Below are 23,466 nucleotides of genomic sequence, written 5' to 3'. Positions count from 1 at the left end.
CTATTGGAATAAACAAACATGTTAGGACAATGATTATTTCAATAGTAATGTTAGTATGGTAATTCAAGTTCCTTTTTTCAATGAAATATTTCCTTTAAATGAAAAAACAGTTTCGAATTTCTTCTTAAAATAACCTTATCCAGGAAATCCTCGAAATCCCAAATTATAATATGGAGGCTTAAAAAGGAATACTAAAAAAAAATCGAAATGATGCTACCCCTCCCCCTGTTTGTACCTTGCAGAACTTGGCCCACGTGAGATGACCATCACCGTAGCTAGACTGGACTAAAATGAAAGAAAAGAATGAGATTTTTATTAAACAATTAGACTCCTCAATTTGGTGCTCAATTTAGATCTCCCCCCCTACCACTGCTAAGCATTTCCTAAGCACGTGCTATGGGTTTACAGTGCATTTAATGCTAGAAACAGTAAAAATAAAAGATATCATGAAATTTTTTTATCTAGGAAAGAATTCTTTTCAATGGAGGAGCTAAAGATAGCCTTAGGAAGTGGGTGGGTGTCTAGAACAAGACCTCCATGAATGGATAGGATATAAATTGTCAGAGGAGAAGGAAGAGGCCACTCCAGTAGCAAGAATAATGTAGGATGAGGTGTAGTGGATATGAACACAGCTTATATAGGAGAAAGGAAGTGCAGCCTAATGTTGGTAAATAAACATTATAAAATAAATTTGTGAAAGCCAGAATGCCAGAAGTCTTGAATACTGTCATGAAAAGAATGAACTAGAGATCCACTTGGCGATAAGGAACCACTGACTGTTTTTTTTGTTTTTCTTTTTCCACTGACTGTTTTGATCCAGGACAATGAAAAAAGAGGTTCTATCTAAAATTTAAGGAAATTATGAGAAAAATTTGATGAAGACCCGAAAGGATATGGCTGCTATTTATACTGTATATATTTAAAAGATTTATTCACTCAGTAACAAATACTTATTGAATGCCTACTCTTGTGGTTTATGAATTAAATAAGGATCAAAAAGGATATTTACATTAAGTAAATTTTGTAACATTTCCAATTTATTTAAACACTAATTGATCGGATAGTAAGTACAAGGGTGACCCAGCATCACTTGTAAGTCAAATTTAACCAAACACACACGATTCTACTACTGCTGCTCAAAATCATCTTTGGCTCTACTTTAATCAGAAATGTATACAAGTTCAATTTTAACTCTTTTCTTGGTGCCAAATGTGTTCACCCCATACTTGTCAAAATATACACGTCTTTTAAAATTCTTTTATAAAAAGCTTACACTGTAGTCACTACATGGAGCACCAGTGACTATTTTGCAAACTTTAGAAATACCAGTCAAAACTGAAATTTTCTCGATATGAAGAATTAAGTATTACCTGGATAGTTTTTAAATTTATAATAAATTTCCTGATCCTGGGATCAGCTGTTTTCCAGTTGGTTAATGACCATTGCAATATTAATATGAAGATCAAGGCACCATTAAGGCTTCACAGTACATTCAGTGGAAATGGCATAAGAACACCCTGGAGGCTGGAGTGTGGAGTGGAAAGGAAGGGGCTTTAGAACTGGACAGCCCTGGCCTGCATCTTGGCTCTAGTATGTACTAGCTGTGGCAAGTCACTTAACCTCTGAACTTAAGTATCCCCATGTATAAAATGGATAGAATGAAGAATTATCCTCAATATTCTGCCTTAAGGAAATTTTGTGAGAAAGATACTATAGCATTTAGCCCTATGCCCAGCGATGTAGTAGGCACTCAATAAATTGTGATGATCATTATTATTATTAATAGTAATCTCACCCTCATTCTTTAAAACGGTTGAGTACCAAAAACAGGGGCAAGTCCTCCACATCTACCAGATCTTACCTGTAAGTTTTTCAACCAGCATATTGAGTTGATCTGAGTTCAGGCCACGGCCAACATATGATGAAAACTGCCAGCTCATCACTTCCAGGAGTTGACTCAAAGTGGCAGATGGAGGGTTATTAAAGAAAACCAAGTTCTGAAACAGAGTTGTAGTGATGATTATATGTATTAATCACATTGAACCCACTGTAGTTCAACTAATAGGATTCCTGATTTAAACTCCTTAGGCCAGCCTCAGTTAATAATACAGAACTATTGTCTCATCTCTGTTGTGCTTTTATAGTAAGACTGATTTTGCCTTTTCCTAAAGAGTCCCTTGTTCTTTGAGTCTAATATAATATATGGCTCTATCTTATCCTTGAAAGAATCACTGTGTAGCTCTTTAACTTTCCCTAGACTATAGTCTATCAATGAACTCATACAAGTACTGAACACTGTTCAACAAGTTAGACAAATACTCTCTTCTGAAATAATATTAATCTTAAACAAAACCTATATCATGTTATTTAATTGGTTTATCATGGATTGGTACAAGTTATACCTTGACCAAACAAAGCATCCCAAAGCACAAAGACAGTTAAGTCCCAGGCTAAGGAAGGGGACCCTACAATATGAATCATAATTAACCTGGGACTCCTGTTTTATGGATAGGACTGTAGTCTTTTCTTATTTTGCTCTAGACAAGAGGATCTTTGGTATGATCAACTGCAAGTAAGATTGTTTGTACCACAAAATGGGTCAACGGTGGTGGAACAGAAGACTTCACCTCAGATTACTGGAAAGCAGAAGGTGTGAAAGCCGAGAAAGATGTTTTAAGAAAGGAAGGGTGGGGGGAGGAATTAAGAAATCCATTGCAGTATGGGGAGAAGGCCTTTGGCGAACCTGAACTAAGCTGGGCAGCAAGAAAAGGAACCAATTCAAGAGACTTCAGAAGGTGGCAATAAAAGAGGACACAGCATCCAAGAAGGAGTGAGAAATAGGTAGGAGAGGAATGGAGAGAAAGAATTTCTAGCGGGGCAGTTTTCCTTGAACCTAAGGATTATGTCTGGACAAATGACCAAAAAGCATAGAACATAATCAAGGTCTAGGAGCTTAGGTTTTGAAGCAGAATAGAGTTAGGAAGAGAAACCAGAGTTACTTGTTCTGCTGAACTCTGTATGTAGGCTGTGCATATATGTGTTAGGAGCTGTATATGAAATACATCTCCAGATTCCTCATCCAAGACTAGAGCAGAATCTGAGACGGTTAGTGCGACAACTTTGGTGGCTTTCTTATAGAAGAAGGATGCTGAAGAAAGCTAAGTGTAGCAGCACAGCACTCTGAGGCTGGAGGACAGAGGAGTATCCCATCTTCCTTCCTACATCCTGGAATTGGATGAAAAGCTCCAAATGTGTAGCTCCTAATGGGGAATGACATTAAATCTCAGAAGTGTTGGCTGTTCTTGGCTTTACAGACCAGGTAACCTTTCTAGTGAGTTCTGTTCTCACTGCAGGCTGAGAGGAAGTAAGGCACAGGGCACTCTGTACAGCGTTCCTTTCTGCAGTTAATCTCCCTCAGATGCCAGGGCACCAGAGGATGAGAAGGAACAGGGCTGAGTCATTTTCCATGCTGTTTCCTTATTAGGCACATTAAAACAAAAGCGAAGGAACTTGGAGCTGACTCATCATGACTATTCCTATTGCTAGGACCTGAGGTAAAAGAATTCTTCCCTTTGGAAGAAACACTTACTTTGAATCAAGAAGAAATATTTACATCTGACCTATTTTCTCTAGACCTTGGTGGTTTCCAGGACAACACACTGGGGTTTTGTAAGAGGGAGCAAGGGGAAATGCTGACTCATCTTTTTTGCCACACCCTTCCTTGGCCTTCTGTTAAGAAGAGCTTCTATTCTCTGCTTGCTTTGAAACTTGAGGCCAATTTTTGTTCCATATCTTAAATAACCACCAGATGGCATTAAAACCAAATCTGAGCCTAGAATGGATTAAATCTATAATCAACTTGAAAATTTGTATAGTGTCGTTAGGCGAGATTGATGAATATTCTAGTCACTTATTTGAAACCAATTCTCTACCTTTGTGGAAGAGCCTGTGTGGGTAAGGTGTGGCCAGAAGTAGTTGAGGAGGTAAACACAACAGTCAGACATCAAATTCTGGAGAGAGGAGTCTCCTCAGAGCCTAGTTAACAGAGCCACAGGATGGCCCTAGAACTCTCTGTGATGTACAGAGTTGGGAGCTGACCAGACTGTCAGAAATAAAGAATACCTGTCTGTCACTTCTGCTAGCCAGAACTCTCTCAGGGTCCAAGTACATCAGAACATATTACTTTAAATATGACATGAGGGAGGAATCATACAACTGAATATATTGGAATTTTGGAATAAACAACCCACAAAGACATGCCAAAATTTATACACACACACACACACACACACACACACACACACACACATCTTTTGGGGCAGATGGGTTTTGTTAACAATAAAACAAATCAAATAGAATTAAAGGAGGAGAAACAGGAATAGAGAGAGACTGTACCTGGGAATCATTGGTTGACACGTTGTACCAAATGATGGATGCCCAAGCGTTAGGTAACTGACTTACATTGGAAATCATCACCACAGGTAATGAGCAGGTCTGGTTAAAAAGAAAAATAGCACAGTTATTACAGGTAGTAGTACCTTACACTGATTTTACACTTGGCCCTCTTCCCTAAAGGGTCATCTCAAGCCAACCCCACTCCTCCAAGGCAGTGGTGTCTATACTGCCTTGGTCACTAAAATGATTCATGAAGGCACTGGAACCTTCTGAGCATATATGAGTCAAGGTACAGGGAGGAAAGGAGCTATACAAATAGGAATCCTTTCAGAGTGCTTGGTCAGTCAGCTCCAATATCTTCCTTGACATTGTGGAGGTATTTTTACTTTCTTATGTCATGTACTGCCTAAAATGTAACTAATTAGAGCCTGTATTGACTTAGCAAATTTCCTCTTAATAAATTACATTAAGAATCTAATTTAAAACTTATCTCTGGAATGGATTAATATATTCAAATTATGATCTAACATCTAATTAATGTCAGTATCAGATATGGGAGTTTTAATTGTAGAAGATGGAGAGACAAGCGATCTTGGAAAACAAAGCATTATGGGAGACAGAGCTGCCTCATCTGTTGTCATGGCACCCAACTTAGTACTTTCGTGCTGAAGTTTTCAACCTTGTGGAATAAACAGGCTTCACAGACTAGTCTGGGATTCTAACCAACTTACATTAGCCCCTTCCCATTAACGGAGGTTAGGTTGCTTGTAGACAGTGAAGTACCCACCTGAGGAACTTAATAGCTCATGGAAACAGACATTTAAGGAAAAGAGATGAGGAAAGAATCCATGGAAAATTTTATAAACATGTTTACATTCGTTAAGATAAAAGAGCAAAGGCAGAACTCTAAAAAAACATATCCTACAAATAGGACCATATTCAATCATGTGAAATTGTGTTTGTTCATTCATGCACTCATTCATTTATTCAACAAATGTTGAGCATCTATTATGTGCTAGGCATTGTGCTAGGCACAGGTAATGGAGGGATAAAGGTGTAATGTCCTGCCTTCAAGAGCTCATTGTCAATCATGTTCAACTTAATCCCCAGTTTCCTTATTCCTTCTTTGAGTTCAACAGTAACAGTTATAAGAGGATCAAAACAATGTACCGTTAATGTTCCCATCATTGGTCTTTGCTCATTATACTATAAAAACCTTTCTTCTGAGGGATTTTTACGTACACTTTAAAATTTTGAAAATATATCATACATGACATGGTTCAAGTATACTTATTTCTCTTTAGGCTTTCCTCTGAGTATCCATGACTCAGGGAATCCCAGAAAACAAACAAACAGACAAAAAAACAGTCTGGGCAACAAATTATTCAATAAGTCTTGAATTATAATGACTGTGAGATTTTATCATTTATATTTAACCAGAATAATATATGTTGACGAATCAGTGAATATTTGACATACTGATTTCCTAAATTAAAACAAAAATGATGAATAAGCAATGTACTAAAACCTAGAAAATACTGAGCTTTCATCTTCAAATGATGACCAATTCCTGAAAATGTTATTAGTAAATAGTAGATATTCCTTGAAATACCTACCTCCAAATCTATGGTGAGGCCATAGAGGCAGATCTGTGTCTCAAATGTTATGGAATGAAGCTCCTCAGTCACCATGTGACAGCCCTAAGGGGAGAAAGAAATTGCTGTCTTACAAATACATAGTTGTTTTCTATTATTAGGCATGCTTTTATAAACATTAGTAAATTCTTAAATACCCTCAAATACCTCCTATTACGGAACATTCCTTCTTATTATTTAAAAGGTTATTTAAAGTATATATAGAGTTTGAGAAATCTTCATTTCCACAAACAGAATGATTTTAAGTCTCCAAAACAATATAATTTCTAGTTTTTACAATTCCAGTATATTTTCATCAGTTGAATTCAGACAAGTTTTTCCTTATTTTTAATTTTGGAAGTTAGTCCTTTTGACTTACCAACCATTAATAAAAGCAAGCCATATGTGTGTAGCTAAAAAAGAAACAAGTCAATGTCATAATGGATTTGTTTTTTTTAAAAAAGCAAGATTTCCTTCTGGTTTAAACATGGTAGGTGTAAAACGAGTACTTTCCCCAGCTCCTTCCAGAAACTTCAGTAAAGTAATAGCTAGGGTTTTATTTACTTTCCAGGAAAATAAAGCTGTAATCTAGGTCTCAAATGAGAGGTAGGGGAGTGTGGAGCGAGGGTGGCAATAGGGGTAGTGTGTCTCAGAACCAGGGGTTGGAAACACTGGGCCCCCTGAGTCCGGAGTGAGGGCTGAACAGGAGGAGCAGTTACTAGCCCCAGCCCTTGCAACGAGGTTCCCAACATTCCCCGTCACTGGTGGGAGACAGGAAGTTTACTCTCTGGAGCGGATGTATCAGAGGAACTAGAGAGGCTCTCTGCATTTTGGATACAAGGCCAAGATGAGGGCAGGGTGAGGTATTGTACGGGAGGATCCTGTCAAATCTAGGGGAAGCCCATGCCCCTGTCTCTGCTTGACACCTCCAGGAGAGATATCCGGGAGGTAACCAGACCAAGGGAGAAACAACTTACAGATACTGCCTTTAGGGACCCCCCCAGTGAGACAGCCAGGTCCTAATAATCACTCTTAAGTCTAAATCCCTACCACGCACACAGAACTTCCAGTTTTTTAGTGCTCTTAAACAGTAAACTACTGGTCATCCAACATTTGACAAAGCCTCTCACATGAAATGCAGATACAAAAATCAACAACCAAGAACTCAGAAAAAAAGAGAGAATGTAAAAAGCAAACGAAAAGTTTAAAAAAACTATACTAAAAAATATTATAATAAAAAAAGTATATCAGGCTCAGTTTTATACATTAGCTCAACAAATAAATGGCATAGGAAAGGGGCAAATCAACCACTGTAATGGGTGAACATTGCTTGGATACTGATTTGCACAAACCAGCTGTAAGAAGATCTTTTCAAGATAGTGGAGAAATTTGAACAAATAATGGAGTTTTATTAAGGAAAGATTTTAAGTAAATGCTATTTTCGTTTTTTTGGTGATAAGTGTATTGTGGTTAGGTTTTTTAAAAATTTTATCTTCTAGATAAGAGATACCTACCAAAATATCAATGAGTAAGATGCTATACTATCTGGAATTTAAGTACTCCAGGAAAAATATCTGTGTTTATGGGGAAAATAGATTAACTAAGACAGGGAAAATGTTAATTATTGTTGAAGCTGGGTGATGTAAAAATGAAGGTTCATTGTATTTCTCGATATACTTTAGTATATAGTTGTATATACATATATGTTTTGTTCATTAAAAAGTTCTTAAAGATGTTTAAAATTTCAGATGTTACATCCTTACAGATGTAACCAATACATTACATCCATGAAAGGAGAATAGTATACTCCCAAAAGGAACATTCAGAAAAGAATGATGAACAATTAAAAATATAATAAGAGAAATAGACAAAACAACAGAAGAGCTGAAAGTAGGGCTGAGGAAATGTCCCAGAAAGTAAAACCAAAAAAACAAAAAAAACCCCAAAGAAATAAAAAATAGGATAGAAAAGATAACAAATAAAGAATCAACAAACTCAAAACAACAAACAGAAGTTCCAGAAAGAGAACAGAGGAAATGGAGTAGAGGAACTATCAAAGGCATAACCCAATGGTAACTCTTATACATTCTGATGGGAGTTGGTACAATCACTTTTTGAGAATAATGTCTCAATACCTAGTAAAGTAGGAGATGCACTCACTCCCCAGGATGATGGTGAGAGTAAGTTTATAAAAACCAGGAAACAAAAAAACAAAACACGATTGTGCAACAGGATCAGAGGGCAATCAGCCCAGATTGGAGCAAGAGATGGAGGGTTCCCAGAGGGATGTTGCCAAAAAGAAAGAAAAAGACAGAAATTCAGATGGACCTGTATGACTATATTTTAAGGACCTTTCAAGTTCTGGAGGAAAGTTTGGGGCTACATTAGTAACAGGTACATAAAATAAATTGATTAAATAAAAAATCTGAGGCAACTAATAAATCCAGGGAAAACTAAAATAATACAAGAATGGAAATATAATCATACTATGTTATATGGTTCAGCTGTTAACAATTTTTATATAATCATAGTAATGTAAACATTGAATATATTAACTAACCAAAACACATTATATGATAATATTGTGAAGATGGGTGAAATTAATATGCATGAAGAGCTGGTATAAGAGAGCCATAGCTTAATTTAAAATGGGTAACCATCAAGGTACTACTGTATAGCGCAGCGAACTCTGCTCAATATTATGTAACAACCTAAATGGGAAAAGAATTTGAGAAAGAATAGATACATTTATATGTATAACTGAATCACTTTGCTGTACACCTGAAACTAACACAACATTGTTAATCAACTATTCTCCAATGTAAAATAAAAAGTTTAAAAAGAGAGAGAGAGCCACAGCTTAATCTTTTATAGAAATAATTCAGGAGTTAAGTGTATAAAATAAAAAAATCAGGAAGTATCAGCATGATATTAGCATGATATTTATAGCTCAAAAAATGGTCATCTCTGGGGAGTGGGTTTGGAGCGGGAAGGAGTGGGACAGAAATTGCTGTTTTTCCATGATGAAATCTGACAGCAACTTGCTATGTGCCCAGGACCAGCAGTACTGTCATCATCTAAAAGCTTGTTAGAAAAACAGGATTTCTGGCCTCATCCCAGGCCTACTGAACCAGATTCTGCATTTTAACAAAAACCCCGGGTGGAATTTATGAGGCAGTTATTCTCAATGCGATGTATCCACATTGTGTTTCATCTCAAAAGGGATGTGGAAAATTTACAGATGATACAGAAAGCCAAAACGATTTTAAAAACAAGCCCTGGGGGAACATATGAACAGAAGTGGAATTATCTAGGTTAGGAAAGTCAGGGTGGGGTTGGGGGTGGCTGAGTCAGCCCTGAGGGAAAGGGACATCTACCGCTGAATATATGTTGATAATAAGCTGGAATCCATCGGTATTAAATTTCAAAAAATAAAAATAGTTCTAATATGATGATAGGAGTAACAACTACATGGGGGAAGACTTTGGTGACAATGAGGCACATTAAAATAGAATTTGTTCCTGAGAAGGAAATAGAAAATTAAAAACTCCTCTCTCCCTTGGGTTAGATCATTGTGGTCCCTTATACTGCCTGGAGTAACCTAGACTGACCTGGTGAGATTGCTTCTTACTGGATTAGTAGAAAGTTATGATCCTGAAAATTCCTCTTGAAAATTCCCTTAGACCACCCCTAAGGGGAGGAAGTGTTTACGCTGCCCTATGGGGAGGAAGTGTTTACGCTATGCAAAGCACTGAGACAAGTGAAGAATCCACAAGTCCACGTTCACTAACGGGGTGGGGGTGGGGGGTGCTCACATTCTCACTGAGTTCAGTGGCAGACAGGACACAAGCCTGGGCAGCACATCTAGAAGCCTGAGGCAAGCACGCAGATGGAGACCACATACCGTATGTCTAACTATTTAGCTGTTACAAAGCAAGTGATCAAACTGTTAAAATATGGTCTCGTCTCCTGCCTTGACAGCTAAGCTTTCACCTGACCTAACTGGCCAGGTTTTAACTCCTCAAAGTGCCACAAACATGCTGGCCTGGGGAGAGCGTGGCCATCCTGGACCGTGGCCCATCCCCCTCCCTCCTACCTCTGTGAGGGGCTTACTTTGACTAGTGTGGCCCCTAGGTCTCTCCTTGTGCCTAGAAATGTTTGCATTGATGGTGTCATCTGTGCTTGAAAGAGCATACCTGGGGAAGAGGTCTGTACAAGCCCTGGAAGTGGGCTTGAGGTCTTTGGGGCTGGGAATTCTGCAGCCCTAGGCTCTGGGTGAGCACATAGCCTCGACCGCTCAGACATCTTTCTCTGTAGGGAAGGGCCACAGCTGGAGGGCAGCCAAAGGGAGCCTTCTGAGTGCTTATCCCTCCCCCATTCTAGCCTCTATAGTTTAATTTATATGATTAAATGTGTACATATATATATGATAAGATAATTCATTATGGATAATTCCCTCAGATATTTGGGTTATGGCAGTTGTGTGCTCACTGTCCAAATGGCAGGACTCCACAGACAGAGCAATGACACACGGGGTTGTCCATTAACTTTGGAAGAAGACTTTGTACGTTAAATATTACTTTATTAAACTGTAATGTGGGTGGTGAGAGGTTTTCTCAGTGATTCAAACTAATTTCTAATGTTTACTTAAACCCCCTGATGCAACTGTGAGGCACATTTAGAATGAAATCCAACAAGGAAGCTGACGGACAATACACATGACTGGAGACGAGCAGTTCTGACAGAAGAGAGTGTCATTAATTTTCAAAGCTTGAATGCCATCAATCACAGTCTTTATTATTATTATTATTATTATTATTTTTTTTTGCGGTACGCGGGCTTCTCACTGTTGTGGCCTCTCCTGTTGCGGAGCACAGGCTCCGGATGCGCAGGCTCAGTGGCCATGGCTCACGGGCCCAGCCCCTCCGCAGCATGTGGGATCTTCCCGGACCGGGACACGAACCCATGTCTCCCGCATCGTCAGGCAGACTCTCAACCACTGTGCCCCCAGGGAAGCCCAGTCTTTATTATTTTATCAGTGCAGTCCAAGCCAGAGACACTATTCGATCTCACGTTCCCAGAGTCCATTCCTTACACACTGACTGGCAAAATGTCATAGATAAGATGTACCATTAATGTCGGTATTAAAAGCCATTTTAACCATCTGAGATGGTTAGAGATTTAAAATATCCATATTTATGATATTTATATTATATGACATTGATATTATAACTGGATTGACTGTATTGTACCCACTGGATAATCTGCTAAGAAACTAGAAAACTGGCTGAACAACCTGACCAGGGCTCCACCTGGAAAAAAATACACAAACTGATGAAAGGTAGGTATAGATGTCACCATATTCTTTTATGTTACCTCTGCTCAGTGTCTAACAGCACACCCTGAAAACCTAGAATATGTTAACAAGTGGCTATGGCTTTTGGATTTTGACTTGAAAGACAACCTCTGTTAAGAAAATATGACTGGGATAAGGATGATTTTCATCTAAATTTCTTGCTCATCTTTTTTTATTTTTTGGTATTTTTTTAATTGAAGTATAGTTAATTTACAATGTTGTGTTAGTTTCTGGTGTATAGCAAAGTAATCCAGTAATACATATATATACAAATTCTCTTTCATATTCTTTTCCATTATGGTTTATTACAAGATATTGAATACAGTTTCCTATGCTATACAGTAGGACCTTATTGTTTATCTTGCTCGTCTCTTAACAAGCCATACTCTATGATAATGCCGCACATGGAAAACTATGTGGAATAGAAAACAACTGCAATAATCCATTTGCTTAATGAGTATTTGTTGAGTCCCTATCATGTGGAGACCACTGGCCTAGATGCTGGGAAACAGTAAGAGGGGAAATAATGGTACAGTCACATGAGAGACAGCCCTTAATCACAGAATCATAGGAAACGAATGTAAAGTGACAACAAATTCTCAGCCCATAATGTAAGGGGATTGTATGGAGGGTGTTGCAGAAAAAGCCTACGTTTTTAGTGTTATTCTGGTACCAACGTTTGTCTTAAGAAAGCATTGCAACTACTTAAACTAGTTCAGAAGGAAATCAACTTCCTGTGAAAATGCTCAAGCTAGTTGGAGTGTGAGTGGTGGCTCTGTGTTTGAGAACACTGAACCTTGAAAGAACATTTGTCTGGCTATTTTGTTAAACAAAACTCAAGTCACTCAGGCTTTACTAATAGCTTCTTTGTGTTTCATGACTTTCCACCACATAAACAAAATTACTTAACACCTCAGTCTGTGACTAAAACTGTCATTTATCAGTTAAAACCTACTGACAGAGCAAACTCGAGACACTGCAATTCCAGCCTCCCTGTTCAAACAATTTCTGCACTTCAACAATCACTCTCTAGCTGGCTCTAAGGACCTCTGGGAAAGCTTGCTTCCTGGGAATCTGTAGATAGCATGTCTACAGATTCCTCATTTCAAAGCAGATTCTCAAAATCAAATTCATTTTCAAAAAAATGACCCTACCCTCTGTTGTACTTCTGAGGATTACAGAATCTCATTCAAAGGAACTTAGAGATTGACTAGTCCAACAGTTTTCAAATCTTTTTTTAACCCTGGAGCATGTTCTTAAAAGTAAATTTCCCACCTGGGTCCCAATCTGTAAAATATTTAAAATAGAGCTGACTGATTGAAACAGGGGTGGGGGACCCAGAGCTCCACCCTTCACCAGCCCCCAACCAAGGAGGTGGCACCATTGTTCTCCCTGGCCTTCTGGGGACAGCATGAGTCTAGGGCAACGTCAACATCCTCCCTTCACCCAATGCTACAGCCAGGCGCCCATGCACGTCCTGACAGGTCACCTCTTCCTGGCTAATCTCAGAGTCAAACAGACATGGGGTGCTGCAATTCTAAGGAGCTTTGGATTGGCAATCCTGGGGAAACTGTCATGGTGTGTCGTGATCATTTAATGAGTATTCAGTCTAAGCTCTCACAACCACAAACATAGAACTGAGGGACCCTAAGCTGTGGGGTGTGGTGATGCGGTGGGCAGCAGGTAGACGTGCAGTCCTATAAAAGGGGCCTATATATGGGGTGGTCTGAGGTTGCATGGACCTGGAGCCAGAAAGCCATGCTCACTGGCCCTTGAAAGGGAATGTTTCCAGCAGAGCACCTAGCAGGTGGGCAGAAGAGGAAGGATAAGGATTAGTGGTTTATCCTAGGCCAGGTACCACCTTTAGAGCCATTTCCCCACCTGCTCTTTATAGAGGGGGCAGCCTGGAGGGCTGATCAGGAAGCCCATGGCAGACATCCGCACAGCACACGGCAATTGACTCTCACACACGCCATCTCGTGTGGTCCTCACAACAGCCCTATGAAGTGCAGGTTAACATGCAACTTTACAGTTAAGGAGTTAGTGAGGTAAAACAGCTAGCGCAAGGTCAGCTGCCTGTAAGAGGCAGAGCTGTGGGCAGTGCTGTTTCCACCACCGCACCGATGCACGCAGGAGATAAGGGAGAAGTCAACGTTTTCTCAGGAAGCATTAGTTTAAATTCCTTCTACCCTTCGTAAGGATTCCGGTGCGAGGTAGCTATGTGATTTCTGAGCAGGTGGGTAAAGTGAGGACAACGACAGCAGCAGCTGGAACAGAGAGGAAAGGATGAGATGCTGTTCGCAAACCTGCAAAGATCTCCCTTATCGGTGCTTTGTGACCACCTAGAGGGGTGGGAATGGGAGGGCGGGAGGGAGGGAGATGCAAGAGGGAAGAGATATTGGGACATATGTATATATATAACTGATTCACTTTGTTATACAGCAGAAACTAACACACCATTGTAAAGCAATTATACTCCAATAAAGATGTAAAAAACATTCAAGCAGATTGAGCTGCCAGACCATAACAAATTTCTCCCACAAGTTATTTGCCTCATGTATTTCATTTAAAGAAAAATTAGGTAATACTAGGCAACAATAAAAGTACAGAAGCATAAAATTATATATCGTTTAAATTTTCTTTTCAAAGAATAAGAAAAATAAATTTCATACCATAAACCTAAAAAAAAAAAAAAAGGAAGAAAAAACGATCTCCCTTATAGGAATCTCAGCAAATGGTGGGCTGGGATGAGATAAAGGGGCAGCAGGGGTCAAAGAGGAGGGCCAACTAGGGCAGCCTCTCCAAGGGAAAGTTTCATGACTACAGAGGGAGCACAGCACAGCGGCCAAGAGCATGGACATGGGAGCCAGACTGCTATGGTTTGAATCATCTTAGCTGCACCACTCTGTGCCTCAGTTTCCCTAGCCAAAATAAGTATGACACTAACGGTATCTACTTCATAGGCTTCTGCAAGAGCTACGAAAATCAATGCCAGTGAAGCTCTTAGACAGTGCCCGATATATAGTAAATGCCGCACGAGGATTTGTCAAATAAGTTCTTATCAGGCTGTGAACTCCTGCTTCAGGTGCCCACAGATAAGCGATAAGCGACAGCTACTGTCTGAAATTCGAAAATGAGGTTATAACATCCTAGCTTCCTGTTCTCCCTAAAGTTTGGTTACTTCAATCCCTGGCCCCATTAATTTATGAAGCGCATTTTATCATCAGATCTTCCCCCACTCTTTCCTGACTTTCCTTTCGTCACCCCTACTGCCTAGCCAAGCCCCGATTCCCCAGGCTCATCGTTCTGAGTCCACGTCATATATTGTGTGACTTTTCAATTGTTCCTGTAGCTCGTAAAATAGCATTCAAGTCTATGGTTTGTTTTAAATGTACGTAGGAGTCATATTAAAATTTTGTCAACAGGGGGAGCTCAAAGAATAGCTTAAAATAAAATTATCCAGCTCCAGCAAACTTGGAAAAAAAAGAAAAGGAAGAAATAAAATCATTCTGATATAACCATATGATTTTGTTATTAATCAGAAAATGAGAGGAAATAAATTCAAAGAGAGATAAGTAGGCCGTTGTTTCTCTATAGTAGAAGATGATTTACTTAGATTTCTGTCTCTAGAGAAATCCAAGTAAAGATTTCGATTTTACATTCACAAAGATGACAAGGTACTAAAGAGTTCAGGGATTTAGATTTATTCCCATTTGATTTGTTTTCCTTAAGAAGAGTTTAGAAGCATTGTGCTCAGTCTATTCAGACTTAGTACACTATTCAGGGAGGTCACTGCATGAAATATTGTTTGCAACTCTGGCCAAAATTCCAGGGATAATCATGAAATGGGCTTTTATTTATAATGAGCTAATGTTTCAACTAGGAAGTTTGGAAAACCTTTATGGATTTCTATAAGGTGAGAAGAATAACTCCTACTTGTTTGGTTTATTAGAATATCCTTAAACTCAAAAGCTTTGCTCCTGTGATATCTGGGCTGAGAAACCTGTCTGATGCTCTGCCCTAAGCCAAGGTTCTACCCTGGGAGGAAAGCTTAGCTCATCCTCGTTGAGGCTGTGATATTTGGCAAATCATATCTTTAAGATACGATTAAGGGAATGAAGAATGCTTGGAAGGGAAAATGTAGAGCATAAAACCTGTTGTGATGGACCTTTGTGGTTTTGTGGAGTGCGCTAGATTGACTGCAGTTGAAGGCTGGATTTATAAAGTGCTTTTTTTCTTCCAGATAATTCAAAGCGATTTCTCATAGGAGCTGTGACTATAAAGCCAGGAGATTGGACCCATACCAACCATACTAGAAACAAGCCTCACTGCTTTATAACTGCATCATGTAGGTGGTCTTACATATGCAGTTTCTCTGAGCAGGGAGCACTGGGAATTACTACTCTGATCTCTTAGAGGGAAAAGATGCAATATTTTTCCATCAGATCATTTGCCAAGGATCACATTTTTGGTCACTGTCAGAATGGACTCAAACCCAAGTTTTCTAATTCCAAATATGTAGGGCATAAACATATGCCCTAGTGTCTAGGTCAACTAAATAGCTGATTCCCAAAGTCACTTCCAATCCAGGATTTGACCACTCTATTATTTATTGACTCAAACTTGAACACTTGGGCTGCACCAGTTTGTTCTTTTAATCAATTCATCTAGTGAAATGCCAACTTTAATATAAGAGCAAAGTAACTGATACCATAAAGTAATAGAACTGTTTTTCACTTGTGATTTTCACATACTGGGTCATGATGTTCAAGACTTACCTCTTATCTGTGGAAAATGAGTGATTTTAAGATATTTTATAATAAAGGACTGACTAAAGAAATTATAGCAATATAATGCAACCACTTTAAATCATGTTCTCCAAGAGTATTTAAGTTTATGGAAAGCTGTTCACCTCACATTGCTATGTGAAAAAAAAAAAAGCAGGTTATGAAACAATGTGTATATATACTTTCAAAGTATAAAAGTCTAGATAAAAGATAAAAGTCTAGAATGATGTGAACCAAAATATTAATAGTCATTTTCTTAGGAGGGTGTTACATGCATTTTCTATTTTAATAACAAAATTTCTTATACTGTCTGCAATTTATTGAACTTTATATGTATAACTAGAGAAACATGAATTTGACTTTATATAAAAATATAAAGGGCAGTTTAAGAGCTTTGTAAAAATAAGACATTATAGGATTATTACCTAGAAAGATTCTTTTGGAGAAAATATTTCCTACCTCATTTCCTTTGTTTCCAGTACTAGACTTCAATTCCTTTGGTTGCTTTGTAAAAGAAAACAACAGTATTTAGATGGAGAAGCATTATCAGCTAAATATCAAGTTGGGGTTTTCTTGGCCCATAATTTTGACTTCTAGAACAGTAACCGAGATGTTTTCTAACTCACTGAAACCTGATGTGACATAGCTGCCCGGATTCAACAGAAAGGAGCTTCCTGTTTCATCTCAAGGTATGCCACTTTAGGAACTGTCGCTGATATAAGGGAGCAAGCTAGCATAAGACTGTATTTTTCAGTCACATTTTGGAAAGAGGAAATCATGCTGGGATGTTTTAGAATCTATTCAGCACTCCTTTGTACCTGACAAGTATCATCTGAGCTCAGCCGTGATGATTCTCAAAGCCTACGAAATCAAGTCTAACACACAGGCCTGGGGAAATAGACAATGGGGCAGCGTGCCACATGGCACAGTGAGCTACTAAATGCCATGAGAGCAGGAGATACAAAAATGTTCATGACATAGATTACTTAATGGGAAAAAAAGGACAGAAAACAAATTAGTGTGTACAATCTGATCCCACTTAACAAAAAGAATATATATATATATATGAATGAAAATGTAAAAATAAGTATGTTATGTCAAGGTGTTGGGATCATAGGTGGTTTTTAATTTTTTCTCTGATTTTCTATATTTACTTTTGTATTAAAAAGTGATTAAAGTATTATGTAAAAGATAATATACATGAAAATGCTTAGCAACTAGAAAAGCCATGAAAAAACCATGAAAACTAAGGTTTTGTTATTTTATATATTATCTCTGCTGGAATAGAGACCCATCACTTTTTGGTTTGTTCCTTGTCCTTCCTTTTCCAAGTGACTCTTTTGGGAGACAGAAGGGCCTCTTATGGCTTCACTTATTAGCAAACATTGGCCATTATTGAAAGTTCCTTGAAAATAGGAATTGAACTTAAGCAAAAAGAGTTCTAGTTATAAGGATGTATATGTCATCACTCCTCATTACATTTTATTGATTTAGCAGTGTCATATAGAGAGATTCAGTTACAAAGAAATGTACTCTTCAATACTGAAGACTAAACAAAAACAAAATAAAAAATGAAAACCAGCATAAATTTATGTATGCAGATATCTTTCTGTTACCATAAATTTTATCTTTAAGGAAGTAGACTTTTAGAGACTGCTTCAGTGGTGCCCCAACATTCAGGTGAGGTACCTCCCAAATGCTGATGAACCAGATGAGCAACATGTTTTTGGCAAGACAAGCGGGGTCTTTGGGAATCTAAGAACTATGCAAAGAATTAGAAAGAAAGCAGGAAGAGAACTCTAGGTTAGGAGGAAGTGGTAAGAGCAAGAAGTAACAGGATGAGGCTGGGTCAGAAGCTTTCTAGAAATGCCAAGGCAAACTGCAACTCACACCCAGAAACATCATATTTCCCCAAGCTAATCCTCCTAAAATGAAAGAGCCTTTAGCCAGACATGTCATTATTGGTATCATTTGGGAGATTTAAAAGATGAAACCAGGGATGCCTATCGACTGTAAGACAGATTATCTCTGTCAGTATTACCAAAATATTTTAACTAATTAAGACATATATTTAGGTACAACATCACCGTTGTTAAGAACTCACACCTTCAGAGTTAAGGTTCAGAGTTCTTTTTACCATTTAAAATTCTTCAGTGATGGCATGTTTTATTTCTCAATATGGTCCTTAATTCGCATAAGAAACACTAAAGAACAAAACACATTAAATTATAAAGCCTATTAGTTTAAATGTGTCTGATTTGGAGGAGAAAAAAAGCTTGTGTAATTTTACTGCCAAACTCACCAAATGCCGAAATTCTACAGAGAGACTCCCACTGGAAGATTCTTCAATGGACATGGCTTTGACGTGAGTTCCACAAAGCACAAATCTTCGATTGCTAGAGAGAAAATCTTGGCTATTTACATGGTCTCAGGTAAAATATATTTATGAGAACAGCCGAAAATTCTAAAGTAAATGTCTTACCTTAGAGTTGAAACATTCCTGTAAAACCAAGAAGATTCTTTAAAATGAGTTATTTAATAGATCTAATAACAATTTTTCTATGACACTTTAGGGGATATTATATAAAATTTCATTTCAAGTCTTTACAGTAAAATTTTTAAAATAAGTCTTCCTTGGCGTTCTGTTAAATGTTTGAACTTCAAAGTCAAATATTTGAAGTACATTGATATGTAACGTTAGAGAAGTAAATTTAAAAGTTTAAAATTATTCTATAAAATAAGGACAGTTGTTTTTAAAAAATCTTACATTTTCATGTTTCAAAATGAAATTAGAAACTTACTTGTCAATCGATGCTTTCACCTTTACCTGATAGTTTAGTTCTGGTAATTTTATCAGTAGTCTGGAAAGACACATAAATAAAGAATTAAAGATAAAAATTTTAATGGCTAAAAGCCTTTTTATATTTAAAGATTTAAATATATTTACAGTAAGTACATATAAATCAAACTCACATTATTTCCAGTCATATGTTAGTGTGTTTTTAAAATGTCCAATTCCTCTTTACTTAGCCATGTTACTAATATTGACATCAGCCACTTAATATAACACATACTTGGAAAGTGTTTCCATATTATTTCAGTTGATGTGTGTTGGATAACACATTGGCTAGGTCAGAAAAATAGCTATTTGGGTTAAATGTATAAAAAAAATTTTGCAAGTCTATTAATGTGGCTCCATTTTATTCTCATATTATAAAAAATTGTAAGCTTAGTAAGACTAAATGTTTTGATAAGTGTTTTATGGTAAAATACTGATAAAGACTAGGACTCTGGTAGAATAAGGAAAATTCCACTTCAAATGCATTTGCAGTCTTTAAAGACACTATATTTAAGTAACAGCAAAAATGTTCATAACTAAAAAAGACCTAACTTCAAACAAACAAATGATCAAAGGTCAGAATAACAATTCCTTTAATTCCTTCTTGTGTCAGCCCTCCTTCACTCCTTAGCTTTTCCCAACTCTTCCGAGCTATACCCTCTGACATACCATCTCTGCAGGTTCAGTTCAGTTTCAGAGACATTCATTCAGTCACTCACTCACTCATTCATTTATGCACTCATCCCAAACCTTGTTCATTCACTCAGCATGTATTGAACTCCTCATATAGACCCTGTACAGCCCCAGGCACTGGGAAACTGGCATAGTGAAGATTAGGGAAGGAGGAGAGTAGACATGGCTATACATCAAAGGAAGAAGTCTAACCAAAGAGCTGGAATATAGAGAATGGTAATAAGCAACTGAATGGCATTAGAGAAATACAGTCATAGATAACAGACAGCCCAAACAAAACAAAAATAATGTAGCAAAGGTTCCTTAAAAATCCTGCCAGGATTGGTTTCAGAGCTTGGGATATAATAAGTGTACAGCTGTTGGTAGTGAGGGGTGAGGAGGTCATATGAAGTAAGACAAGATGTTTTTCCCCTCTGCATTCCTCTCTATCCTATTTCAGGAAGGATCTCATTCACTGTAGGATGCTGACGACAAAAGGGAGTCCCATGTCACCCCCTTCCTTTGAAACAGGAGGATGGAATGCTATGGAAGAGAGGGGTTTTAGGGAAAATCTTGAATACTAAGTAAAGGATCATCTATCAAGACAGTGGAGGACAGTGTACAGAGAAGAAGGATGGGGACCGAACAGTTAGATGGAAGAGGAAGGCAGAACACCTAAGCCAGGGACTAATGGTCTGTGCCTCTGGCAATCAGTTCAAACACCATGCCATTCAGGGACCTCTTCCACTCAGAACTCTTTGCTGAGCAGTCCCTAATCATCTTCCCCTTCGTCCCACAGAGCATCTTAGACTGAACATAACATCTATGGGGGTGTCTCAAGGAAAAGCAGCATATATACCACCCTTCTATTTCCTTTTAGTGTTACAATTTTCTGGGCTACATAGAGATGTGGGGATGAGGAAGGAACACCTTCTGAAAATCATAAAATTTTAAAAAGGAACCTGGTCTCTGCCTTTTTTTGTTGTTTCTTAAAGTCTTGGTGCAAATTCACACAAAGGAAATGATTAAGAATTTCAAGATGGGTTTCTGAAATGCAAACGAAAGACAAATGCCTTCCTTTTAAAAATGAAGTTCCTAGGTGATAGATGTCAACTAAACTTATTGTAGTAATCATCTTGCAGCTTATGTATGTCAAGTCATTATGCTTAAACTTATACAGTGTTGTATGTCAATTATATCTCAATAAAATGAAACTAAACTAAACTTAAAATGGGGTTCAATAGTGATCTGTGATCAGGGATGCTATCATGGGATCCTAAATCACCATCTATCATGGCATCACCACCTCTAGTACTAGTCTGGAATTTCAGCTTTCCAGAGGTGACCTAGTGATTAGAAATGTAAAGCTTTGGGACTCAAGAGATTGAGGCATGATGAAAATCTTTGAAAGTTTGAAGTCAAACTCATTATTTTAAGAGTGTCATTACGGAAAACTGTATGCTTTAGTTTGCTCATGCAAATGAAAAGGATCAGATACATAGATAAAGTGGCGACAACATAATCATTTCTCTTTAAATCAGGTACATAATAAGGATGTACTGAAAATCGTGGTGTTGAGATTTTTCATGGACCATCCAATAAGCTAGCTGCTGGGTGATCACAGGTGAAGAACGTTCCATTATATTTCCTGGATAGGATATTCAAATCCTTCCATAATCTGTCTCCAATCTATCTACTCAATTCTCTCTCTCCCTGCTCCCCATGCTTACAAAACAGACCCAGGAAGTCATTATTTCTATAGTCTCACTCTCCCACGCCCCTGCTCTTCCCTCAAGGTCCTTCCTCAGTGACCACAAGGCATTCTCCAGGCTCCCCAGTTTTCTCTCAAGTCAGCCTTTTGAGCAATTAATCCCATGTTGTCCGATATTGTGATTTCATGCTAATAACTCTCACGTCCTCATCTTCATTGTTCTAATCTTTACAAGCAGGGCTCTCACCTTAACATTTCTGTGGGTACTTACCATAGCTGAGTGCTGGGTATGCAGGAGGTGCTCAGTAAAGAATAGTTGAATGAAAGACACAATGAGAGCAACTAGCCTTAATCACACAGTGGCTATGGCATCATAAATATGAAATGATAGAATACATTCTGCCTACCTTAGCTTCACAGTAAACTGAATGAGAGTTTTAAGTACCATCGGCCTCTGAGGGTGGGTTGGCATGCATGGCTGTCGTTCAACCACAAATGAGCTGGGTTCAAAGGAAATAAAGCGCGTCATTTGAAAACACTGGAAACATTGACGGGCTGAAAACCACAGAGTAACAGGATGCTGTCCTCTTACAAAATCCAAATTTTCTACACTTAGAAGGCATTCAAACCCTTGTTAAGCTCAAATCTTTCCAAGACTTCTCATAAATAAATACCAGGAGACGGGAAATACCTAAAGACTGTCCCTAAGTAACAACAGTAAATAACTCTTGATTGTTATAATTGGGTCAAGAATAAAAGCCCCAGTCTATTTTTATCATACTAAACATCAAGTAGAAAGTTAATTTCATGCCATTTTTGAGCTAGACATTAGGATTTCTGGTACATACTAGTATTTTTTTTTTCCCTTTAGATGAGCTTATAAACATAAACATGTTCTCCACCCTTCATTTCTTGGATACGTACTTGAGAAGAAATCCTTGAAATCTTCTTTTCTAAAAGATGAAAAATGAACTTTGGGTGGGTGATGTGGTGGCTCATGAAAAACCGAGTTAGGTGGCGGGAGAAGTGTTGATGAATAAACAGTGAAGAGTAGAAATGTTTCTGGAACTGTCTGGAGCTTTATTCACTGCACCCTGAGGCTCACTGTTTAACACTTCCCTCCCACTCCTTCACCTGAACACCAAAACCCAGCCAGGGTGTCCTCCCAACTCCACAGGACTGAGGCTCCCAAGAGGCCTTTAAATGGATAACATTTGACTTACTCCTTTTTTTTTTTTTTTTAATTGAAGTATAGTTGATGTAAATGTTGTTTTAGTTTCAGGTGTATAGCAAAGTGTTGACTTACTTCTTAAAAAGGGTGCAGATCAAGAAGGTGACTCTTTCTAGCAGATGTGTTCTTTGCAGTGGGATGGGATCCCCTTCATATGTCATTTTGGTAGACTGCTCCTCTAATTTCTCCAACTGCCTTCTGAGTTGGAACAGACTTTCTGCCAACAGTGTAAAGCTATCGAACAGCAAATGAAAAACGCAGATAGTTTTCCACTTAACAATCCACCATTTTAACTATTAACCATATTTAGCAAATATTACTAAATAATTATTAAATTAATTAAATTAGTCACTTAATTCCATTAAAGGTTAGTGACAGTTTTTATTTTAATGTTTATTTTCCTAACCCAGCTTTTTGCTAAAATGCATGATAGATGTTAACTGTTTTCAATGTTTTAAAATTTTTACCTTCAGTTATAGATAAGAAATCATTTAGGAAATTTTGTCAATGTCTGGAACGAAATCCCTTTTAATTATCCTTTTTAAAAAGTCTGTTAAACACATATATTTAAAAAATATTGCACTCACTAAAGACAGCAAATTTAAAACTTTAAAAATACATGATATGAAGAATGTTATGTGTAAGAATACTGAAGAAAAAAACAGTATGACCCCCCCATATATATTTTTTACAGGTCCTAAGTATTAGCCAAAAAATTATCAGTGGATCTTCCTGGAGAAAGGTATCTGCTTAGAGTTTTACCTTGGATCTTACCTTAGAAACAGAGGTGGCAGCTTGGGCTGGAAGTCTGGGAAGGAGGGAGATTGAAAGGCACACAGAA

At 37.9% G+C, this 23,466-nt stretch overlaps 1 protein-coding gene across 1 annotated transcript in view; it reads right to left on the bottom strand.

Moving 5' to 3' along the window:
• STAT4 (signal transducer and activator of transcription 4) overlaps nucleotides 1-23,466 on the bottom strand; it is a 92,027-nt gene that overhangs the window by 5,701 nt on the left and 62,860 nt on the right. Inside the window, exons 9-18 of the mRNA XM_030847722.2 lie at nucleotides 22,701-22,859; nucleotides 21,802-21,894; nucleotides 18,974-19,033; nucleotides 18,655-18,672; nucleotides 18,475-18,568; nucleotides 16,632-16,676; nucleotides 6,012-6,095; nucleotides 4,396-4,494; nucleotides 1,862-1,997; nucleotides 236-285 (exon numbers count right to left, since the gene is read on the bottom strand). Coding sequence (XP_030703582.1) covers nucleotides 236-285; nucleotides 1,862-1,997; nucleotides 4,396-4,494; nucleotides 6,012-6,095; nucleotides 16,632-16,676; nucleotides 18,475-18,568; nucleotides 18,655-18,672; nucleotides 18,974-19,033; nucleotides 21,802-21,894; nucleotides 22,701-22,859 — 838 coding nt within the window. The remainder of the gene's footprint in view (nucleotides 1-235; nucleotides 286-1,861; nucleotides 1,998-4,395; nucleotides 4,495-6,011; nucleotides 6,096-16,631; nucleotides 16,677-18,474; nucleotides 18,569-18,654; nucleotides 18,673-18,973; nucleotides 19,034-21,801; nucleotides 21,895-22,700; nucleotides 22,860-23,466) is intronic.

The sequence above is a fragment of the Globicephala melas genome, chromosome 7, assembly GCF_963455315.2.
Source record: "Globicephala melas chromosome 7, mGloMel1.2, whole genome shotgun sequence".
NCBI lineage: Eukaryota > Metazoa > Chordata > Mammalia > Artiodactyla > Delphinidae > Globicephala > Globicephala melas.
This window is presented reverse-complemented; position numbering and strand designations above follow the sequence as displayed.